Source organism: Salvia miltiorrhiza, chromosome 3 (genome assembly GCF_028751815.1).
Source record: "Salvia miltiorrhiza cultivar Shanhuang (shh) chromosome 3, IMPLAD_Smil_shh, whole genome shotgun sequence".
NCBI classification, from domain to species: Eukaryota; Viridiplantae; Streptophyta; class Magnoliopsida; order Lamiales; family Lamiaceae; genus Salvia; species Salvia miltiorrhiza.
Genome location: NC_080389.1, coordinates 9,069,326 through 9,079,224, shown reverse-complemented (window position 1 = coordinate 9,079,224; position 9,899 = coordinate 9,069,326). Strand labels below are relative to the sequence as shown.

The 9,899-nt window shown below is 34.6% G+C and overlaps 1 protein-coding gene across 3 annotated transcripts; it reads left to right on the top strand.

The window, feature by feature from the left end:
• Window positions 1–4,984: 4,984 nt before the first annotated feature.
• LOC131017407 (probable disease resistance protein At1g58602) lies at window positions 4,985–9,867 on the top strand. 3 transcript variants are annotated; one of them, XM_057946158.1, is made up of 5 exons: window positions 4,985–5,132; window positions 5,243–5,292; window positions 6,167–6,267; window positions 6,767–7,506; window positions 7,915–9,867. In XM_057946158.1, the coding sequence occupies exons 4-5, from the start codon at window positions 6,771–6,773 to the stop codon at window positions 9,648–9,650; spliced, it is 2,472 nt and encodes an 823-aa protein (XP_057802141.1). In that variant the 5' UTR covers window positions 4,985–5,132; window positions 5,243–5,292; window positions 6,167–6,267; window positions 6,767–6,770; the 3' UTR covers window positions 9,651–9,867. The 3 variants fall into 3 exon arrangements, with proteins under 3 accessions (XP_057802141.1, XP_057802142.1, XP_057802144.1); XM_057946159.1 differs by having other exon boundaries at window positions 6,139–6,267; XM_057946161.1 differs by lacking the exon at window positions 4,985–5,132 and having other exon boundaries at window positions 5,148–5,292.
• The last annotated feature ends 32 nt before the right edge of the window (window positions 9,868–9,899 follow it).

Sequence of the window (9,899 nt, the reverse complement as noted above, 5' to 3'; positions counted from 1 at the left end):
GTGTGACAATGACCGGCCAAGAAGAATATTGACGTCCTGATTGTGCAAAGGGGGCAAAACCATCTGTAGATAGACCTAATCTCACATTTCTGGTCTCTTGAGCAAATTCAGGATAAACTGAATTCAAGTGTTTCCAAGCCGGAGAGTCTGTCGGGTGGCGCATAACCCCATCGTCTGTTGAAGTCGCATGCCAACGCATATTCTCGGCTGTTGCTGCAGATGCAAACAACCTCTGCAGTCAGGGCGTCAAAGGAAAGTAGTACATCTGTTTGGCGGGCACCTGTTTCTTTCGACGACTTCCAGAGCACGCAAATTCTTCTTATATCGTGATTGGTCACAGAACATACAACTATGTAGCTCACTAGTTTCCCCCCCAATACAACATACAATTATTAACACAACAATCGATCTTTTCCACGGGCAAACCCAAACCGCGCAGATTTCTCTTCGTACTATAGAAGTCTTCTGGACAGTTGTTATCCTTTGGTAAAGCATTTCGAAACATCGAAGACAACTGATTGTAAGTTCTCTCTGACATGTGACTTTCAGCCTTTATGCTCATGAATTGAGTCATCCAGGATAACTGTGAGTAAGTGTCACAGGATGGGTACAATGGATTATCGGCCGCGTTCAACATGTCGTAAATCTGTTGAGCATCAGGATTGGGCGGCTCCTCCAGATTTGACACATCTTATAATTACTAGGTCCAGCATGATCATGCACCATCCTTTCATAGTTATTGTATGACCCATCATCCTCATCCATTACTTGGTAATTACTAGGTCCAGCATGTTCTGTCGCCATACACATCGGTGCTTCCCCGTGATAAACCCAAGTTGTGTAATTGTGGACAAATCCACGCCTAGTAACAGTTTTCTGACTGTAGGTACAGATAAAAAGGCTTCATTGTTACACTTCTTACACGGGCACCTAATGTTACCTACTCCATCTGTATACGCCGTTTGATTTATCGCATAATCAAGGAAACTCTCCAGCCCCGTTTCAAATGCAGAACGATCATTGTATCTCGCATTCATCCACATGCGATTATCACTCATTCTTGCAAATTCTAATTGAAAAAAAATAAATAAAATATCATAAATTACTTGAATCAAACGAAATTTCGACAGCATAACCCCACTATCCTAACTACCAAGTGCTCGACTCTACCAGCAGCCATAGTGACCATAGTGGTCCTAATTTACTAAGTCTATACTAGGTCTACCCGGGCCCCCCCAATGTCGAAGCAATAATACAATACATATAAAGCAATAAAAATAAAAGTTTGAAATTTAAAACAATCATTTGTTGGGAGAAGATCCTTAAGAAATAATCAATTTCTATCCCCAAAGGGAGAAGATCCTTAAGAAATTGATTAAATCTATCCCACAATATATAATATCATATCATTTCATAATAAACACATACTAGCATACTTAAAATTCAATTAATCATACTTCATTTAACAAAATTATTTAACATAATAAATCTCTAACAAATTCATACTTAAAATTAATCATGCTTATAATATAATCAAACTTTAATTTAAAATTAATCAAACTCCAACAAATTATTAATTAGATTGTAAAAACAAATTTAAATATAATTTAACTAATCTAATTAATCACACTTCACATATTATAAATTAATTAAAATTAATCAAATTAACATTAATTAGATTCTAACAAAATAATATTAAAAAAACAATTTTAAATTAATTAATCATACTTCAAATATTATAAATTAATTAAAATAATCTAATTAATATTAATTTTAATCTAACAAAATAATTAATAAATAAACAAATAACGAGAACGAAAGCGTACGGTAGTGGTGTCGGCGGCGGGAGCGGTGGCGATGGCGGGTGTCGGCAGCGGCGCGGCGTCGTTCAACTAATTAAATTTTAAAGAAATAAATTAAATGTGAAAGTGAGAGATAAAGAGAAAGAGAGACAAATAATACCTGCAGGGGTGGCTGGCCGGCGGCGGTGGACTGACGGCGGCGGCGGCTGGGGGTTGGCGAGGAGGCGCGGCAGGGCAGGGAGAAGGGTTTGAGGGGTCTGCGTGAGTTCTGTGAAAGAAAAGGGGATCTGCGTCATTTTAATTAAAGAATCACCGACGGCATTTTGCCGCTGCTAATTACCGACGGCAATGCCGCAGATAATCCACAATTTTTTTCAAAATTAAAGATAAATTAAATTAATTTTAAAATACCGGCGGCGAGCCGCCGCTAATTACCCGGCGGGAACAATGCCGCCGGTAATGCCGCTGGTAATTAACGGCGGCGACAATGGCGCCGGTAATACCGCCGTTAAACAAGAAAACCGACCCGCCTTCTTTCGGCGTCGTTGGGCCGCCAGTAATTACCGGCGGGAATTGCGCCGCCGGTAATTTCGTCGGTAATTCGCGGTTTTTTTTGTAGTGAGAGGAGCTTTGACAGCCATAAATCAGGTAGATAAATAGACTTATTGTTTAAATAGTTACAGCTTTAAGGCCATTTTTTAATCTTCAAACTTTGCAGCTTATGATTTGTACTGGATTATCTGTATCCTTCATCATAGGCACATTGCTGACATGGAGGGCTCTAGCATTAGTAGGTAAGATTATAAAAAACCATCTTAGTCATATGAATTTGTTGAATTTAAGAATACTACTACATACATACATACATACATAAAATTTGTTGTGATGAAACTACATACATATAATAAAAGTGATTGACCCTATTCTCGTTCCCCCTTACCCCCGCCCCTACCGCCCTGACTCACCACCATCTCCTCCGCACGGACTTGACGTCAGTGAAAGTGGCAGCACAGAACTTGAATTTGGGCACCCCAGAGCTAGTTCTCTTTGCTATCCGATCACCGAGCCCTGTGCTCATGGTGGAGGAGATGGTGATGGAGTGATGGTCGGAAGTGAGGAGGCTAGTGAAAGAGGCTGAAGACATGAATGTGTAGGAACTTGCAGAGATGGCTGAAGGAGCAGTCGGATTTTGTGTGAAGAAATAGAGGGATGATTGATGGAGAGGGAGAGGGAATAGGTGATGTGGGTTTTCTTGTGTTTTATTTATTTATTTATTCTGAGTGTACCGCCAACGTGGAGATTAGCCGGAACACGTCAATTACCGATTGTTGGATTATTTTTACGGGCCCATAAACAAGAAAAAAATGAAAACCGGCGCGCGATGAGTATTGTTTTGTAATTACTCTTAGGGTGAGATATTTTTGAGAAAACGCCCAAACGATGAGCCAAAAAGTAATATTTACCCTTAAATATAATTATGCTGTCAATAATTTTCTTTAAAAAAAATATGAAATTGAAGCAGAATGCCTGTGGGGGTGATGGTGACCAAGCCCATATGGCCACCCCCATTAATTAACAGCCTTAATAATCTCAATTATTTAAATATCTTTTCAAAGTTAGATTTTGAAAATCTTCCAATTCTGCAAAGAGGTGGTCCCCTGTACACTCAGGTGTACTGTACATCCGTGTGTAGATGACATTAACATTAACATTATCTTGGAATGACACTAACCCTATTTTGTTTTACAAATGACACTATATATCATGTAAATAACACTATCTCAAAATGACACTATTTAAGAAGATTTGCAAAATAGAGCAATTTTTTTGGGACTTGCATAAATAGATCAATTATTTTAAATTTCAACATCCTTGAGCCACATTTTGGGTCAAATCAAACTATTTAGGGTCACATTTGGGCTTAAATATGACATGTAGATGCCAAATTGGACTTGAATGTGATCAAAACAAACGCCGAAATTTAATAATTGGCCTATTATGTAAGTTCAAAAAAATTATTTTATTTTTGTCAAACGTATTAAGATAGCGGTCTTAAATAATTTTATTCACTCTTTTTTTTCCCCTTGTTGTATTGTGTTTGTAAATGACATTTAGTTGCGACAATTATGGTCAGCATTTGAATATTTTTCATTCTCACTCGACAATTATTATCTCATTCTAATTGCAAGAAATTCATCAATTTTGTGTTAACCAAATACCTTAAACGATTCGATAGTGGTTCTAGTATAGGTGGAGTCAACCTAAGAAGAAATTATTAGGATATATATATTGACTACTATTGGGAAATAACAATAATAATTAACCTTATTTTACAAAATTTGATTTGCCTAATGATATCTCTGTTTTTAATTTATTTTAAGGGCAACAATGTAATATCACATTATTATTATTCTAATATTTTTTATTTTGTTGATTATTATCATAATCATGAACATACAAAAAATCCATTTAAATATTAATTAAATACCTTACATTTTTTAAAAATGTAAATATATTACTTTATTTTAAAGAATATACCAAATACCCACGTGTTATTATATCATAAACTCTAAACCCAAAATTCAGCAAAATTAATTGGAATTAGTAAAGTTAAATCAAATAAAATTTATTTAATATTTAAGCGGAATTTTTGTATGTTCATGATTATGATAATAAACTAAATAAAATATATTAGAATAACAATAATATGATATACATATATTGTTGCCCTTAAAACAAAACATATGTGCATTTTCTTTCTCTAATCTTGCTTAATCAAAATAATTATATCAATAGATTATAATTATAACTACGGTGCAATTTTGTTTGTCAAAATTGTACACACATATAAGATTTAGTTTTATTTTTTATTTACTTCTTTACACCTGCTTGCAAACATTTATTAAGTTAATAATCAACAATTAATAGTATTATAATATTTTTATCTTTAGACATATTAACACTTTTTTTTTGAGAGTGACATATTAACACTTACAATAAATAAATTGTACTTAAATAAAAGGTAATACTGCTATTAATAATAAATTGCTGCATATGTTTGTCTTGCCTTGCTGGCTTCAATTACAATTGTCTAAGCTATACAATTTTAAATTCAAGTATTTTATTGTCTCCATTTGAACCTACCCAATAAAATATATAACTTGTTGAGTTTGACCATAAGCGTAAACATAGCTTTATGAATTTGTAGTTTATAATCCCTTGCAATTCTGTTTTGGCTTGCCCAAAGATATCAAACTCTACCCCTCAAATCACACTTTCAAGGAGAGAAGGAGAATTGAGTCGGAAGATAAGAAGAAAATTCACAAAAAGGTATATTTCCTTCTCCTTAGATTTGTATAATATGAAAACTCGCATGATTTGTATGGTTAAGTTTTATAGTCTTGACTAAATCACTTCCAACTTTGTCTGGGCTTTGAAAGATATCATACCGTTCATATCATACACGCGGGCAAAGAATAAAGAAGAAAAGGTAATTTCCTTCTCCTTAGATTTGAATGCTTTTTTTGTTTTTTGGGAGCGATTTGAATGCTTTTTAAATTCATATGATTATCATCTTCTAGAAGGAAACAATGAACATATCTATACTATATTAAAAAAGGAGTTTTCAATTTCAAATTGATTTCAAATTAATTTCAAAATTGAGTGTCAATTTTGTAGTTAGAATAAAATTGAAAGTTTATTTATATGCTATACATCTTTTTTTTTCTTTTTCTTTAACTTCTTATTTTTCTATTTTATTTCTTTTTTAAAATTGTGAAATTCGACTAATTATAAAATATTTGATATGCATATCAAATTAAAGATCATCACAAGAGCTTTAATTTGATATATGTTATGTAAATATTGAATTTAAAATATAAAATTTATATTTATTCAAAGATTAAAGCTTAAGAAAATTCTCTCTCATCTCTCCTCTTTTTTTTGAATAAATCTATTTGTTTCAATTATCTCTTAACTTATAGTATTGTTTTCTTTTTTCACAATATCATTTTTTATTAATATGAATTATTATTTATTATTTTTATATGTATTTATCTTAAATTATACAGTATTTTTAATTATATTTAGAATTTTTATATAATAATCAAATGATAATCAATTTTATATATAATAAAATATAAAAATATTTTTCGTACGTGGCACGAGTGCAAATGCTAGTAATAATAAAAGTAGCAATATTATAATCGTCTAATTCATAAACCAAACGTTCATCACTATGAAAAAAATAAATTAATTTCGTCAAGATTTTTGGCCTCTTTCTTGTTAAGTTTTAGTCTTGTGTAAAATTCTTTTCAAGTTTGTTTTGATTTGAAAGATATTCCACTCTACCCTTCAAATCAAAGGATTCATCGGAAGATCAAGACCAGCTAATTTCATTGGAAGGGAGGATTGAATCAGAAAGTCAATCGAAAGACGAGCAAAGATACACGAAGAGAACGAAAGGGTAACTTTTTCCTTCTCCGTAGATTAGACTAATTTATTCAAACCAAAAATCATAATGTTAATTATAAGTTGATCGAGTACTGTCATTTCAATTATTCTTTCGCAATATATATATGAAGAATAATAAGCAACCAAAAATACACATGCAATAATTAATAGAAGTTCAAAATATTTCGCCAGAATCGGGCATTTAATTTCCAAAATTTCACTGAAGCTTAGAGATATAGAGACATTTAAAGAAAAGTAAAATGGTGAACTTCTCTCTTGTGAAAATGTGGAAAAAGAAATGAGACATTTAAAGACATATTTTTTTGTGTCCCTCCTTCCTATGATAAATTTATCCATCAAAGTAAACGTATCCTTAGATTTTGAATCATTTTTTAAATTCACATGATTAAGATGTTCTTACATAGAGTCAGATTTTTAAAATCTTTGGCTTGAGTAAATTTTGTTCAGTCCAAAATCAGTATTTTCTGAACTGATAATTTATCGATTTGCAGAAGCATGTCATATGCCCTTCTCTACTCTGTGATACTGAAGCTGGACGATAATTATGGAGAGGACGAAACACATGAGGAAATGGAAAGGGTAATTGAGGAGTTGAGAGAGATTCTGTATATTATGGCGAATAAGCAATTAGAAGATGGGAGAAGGCTAAATTTTTTGGTATGTGATCTTGTCGACGTGATTGAGCATGCCCTCCACCTTTGCAAACAATGCGAAACCTATTATTGGGAGTCCATCCATAGTTGGATCGGAGAGATAAAAAAGCGCATGCTGAAACTGGGAGATGATGAGTCCAACATGACATCATCAGAAAATGTTGACGATAACTATGTGGTGGGCTTGGAGGAAGATGTGGAAATGCTGCTTCGCACAAGGATTATTGGTGGGGAATATTACCTGAAGACGGTTCTCATCAAAGGCATGGCTGGTATTGGAAAGACAACTCTTGCGAGAGAGATATACAACCATCCAACCATCGTTAAGCGATTCGAGCGTCGTGCTTGGGTATCTAACTCTACTCACTTAACTCTTAAAGAGCTACTTATCAAACTAATACAACAGGTAGAAGATCCTCAGAATCTCCATACATCTTCCTTATTGGAGAATATGGACAACCCAAGTCTCCGAGATATGCTTTCCCAACACTTGCAAGGAAAGAGATATCTTATAGTTCTCGACGACATGCCCAAACAAATGCACTTGGCCTCTTTAGTGCATGCTCTTCCAAAAGAATGTATGTATGATCATCTTTCTGCTTATGATCTAGTCGTATTTTTTCAGTGTCCAAAGATTATTAGTTTCTAATGGTTTTTCCTTTTTTAAAAATAATATATACTCCCCCAGCCCTCATATTTATGCATATCTTTCCTTTTTAGTACGTCCTCCAAATTTATGCATACTCTATTTTTGGACACTACCTCACACATAATTTTTAGAATTAATTTTACAATACCCTCAATGTGGGACCCTTTCTCTGCTATAAATACTTCAAATAACTTTTTATTAAAACCTGTGTCATTGTCAACCATGCATATTTATAGGGGACGGAGGGAGTATATGACTGAATAAAGTAATCTACCAATTTAAATTTCACGACTCAATGACCTTCTGACTGTTCCTTTTTGTATTGTTCTTATGCAAGCTCTTGACTATGGAAGTAGATTGTTGCTCACAAGTCACACGATGCATATCGGCGTAGATATAGACGATGAAAATGTTCATCAGATGAAACCTTTGGATTCTAAGAAGAGCTGGAAATTGTTTTTGAAAACAATGAACCATGGCAATAAATTGACGGGTGAGCACAAATTCCCAATGAACTTGCAGCCTATGGCAAAACAAATGTTGAGAAAATGTGGCGGACTTCCATTAGCTATAAAAGAGGTGGGAAAGCAGTTAGTGGAAAAGAAACTCTCAAGGGTGAGCGAATGGGAACAACTTCTTGAATCAGTTGATTTTGGTTCAACACTCAAGTTATTGGAACCATTTTATCATAAATTGGACCCCAAAATAGATTCATGTTTCTTGTCTATGGCCTTCTTTAAGGAAAACACAACTTTGAGGAAAGAAAAGTTGGAACAGATTTGGAGTGCTGGAGTGGTGGAAGATGACTATCTATGTGAATCATATTTACGTGGTTTAATCAATGAATCTGTTATCGATGTCACGGAAAAGAGCACGAAGTATCGCATGAATGTTGTGTTACACATGCTATCCATCCAAAAAGCAGAGGAGAAACTAGGTTTTGAGATCCTAAGGAACAATGGAAATAATCGACCCTCTGAGAGTCCTCGTCATCATCGTGTTGTCATTTGTAGCAGAGACAAGTTCAACTACTCAACGGATCAAGATAAGCATCTTGTTTCTCTCTTCTTCCATGGAGGTGGCTACTTGGACACTAGTCCGTCTTATTGGAAGAGCTTTGAACAGCTTAAGATACTCGACTTGGAAGATTTTGGTTTGAAGATGTTACCGGAAACTATCTGCACATTGAAAGAATTAAGATACTTGGGGTTGAGAAATAATTACATAAAAGAGCTCCCCGACTCATTGGGGTGCTTGGAAAATCTTGAGGTTCTTGACATAGCTCAAAACTTTATGGTGGAGGTGCCAGATATTATATGGGAAATACGTAGCCTTTGCCACCTCTACATGTCTGATGTGATTTGCCGGAAGCCATTCAAGATAGACGCGCTAAGGAATCTGAAGACTTTAACCTACGTCTCAGTTAATAATTGGACATACGAGCTCTCTAGATTGGAAACGTTGTATGGTCTCCACAAACTGGGCATTGAAATATTAGGTGAAAACTCTGATGCCGGCGCGCTTTTTGCATCATTGGCTAAGTTAATATTTTTTAAGCACCTGATCTTAAGAGGGTGTCGTTTCAGAAGCATGCCTTGTTTGGATGAGATTCGTATTCTAAACAGTCTCAAAACACTCAAATTGGATGGACTCCTTGCAAGGTTACCAACTAATCTCCCTGAATTTCTTGAATCATTAACGTTAGGTAATAGTTGTCTTGATGAAGACCCCATGCCGCTACTAGGGAAGTTAAAGAGGCTAGAGTACCTCAAATTGCGGAACGCATACACTGGTCAACAAATGGTGATCTTGGATAATGGCTTCCCTAGTCTCAAAGACTTGTGCATCGAAGAGTTGTGGAATCTGAGAAATGTACAAGTTGGAGTGAAGGGAGTGCGTTTTCTCAAGAAATTAGAAATCCATGATTGTCCAAACCTGGATACCCTCCCGGAAGCGATCATGTCGTTTATATTTCTGAAGGTGATAAAGATGGTGACAACCAAAAGCATTGCAGCAAAGATCAGGAATTCAGACTTAATCTCCAACATAATGATCGTGAACATCAATCCATAAGCTAGCTCACGTGTCTGCATTAATTGTTACATATGTTTTGTTTGATTTGTTGGCGTTAATTTGGATAGTTTCTAGCTAGATTTTCTTCCTTGTTGGTTGTGTGTTTGTAAATTGTTGGAAGGTGATAGGCTAAAAGGAGAGAAAGTAAATATGTAGAGGAAGAGAAACTAAAGTCACTAGATAATATTTCTTGAATTCCCAAAGACTTGATTTTCCATCTTCACATTGCATGACTATTTATACTAGCCT

Coding starts and splice junctions, on each gene's coding strand:
- LOC131017407 (XM_057946158.1), top strand. CDS start 6,771: ATGTCATATGCCCTTCTCTACTCTGTGATACTGAAGCTGGACGATAAT. Junction 7,507..7,914: donor GCATGCTCTTCCAAAAGAAT/GTATGTATGATC, acceptor TTCTTATGCAAG/CTCTTGACTATGGAAGTAGA.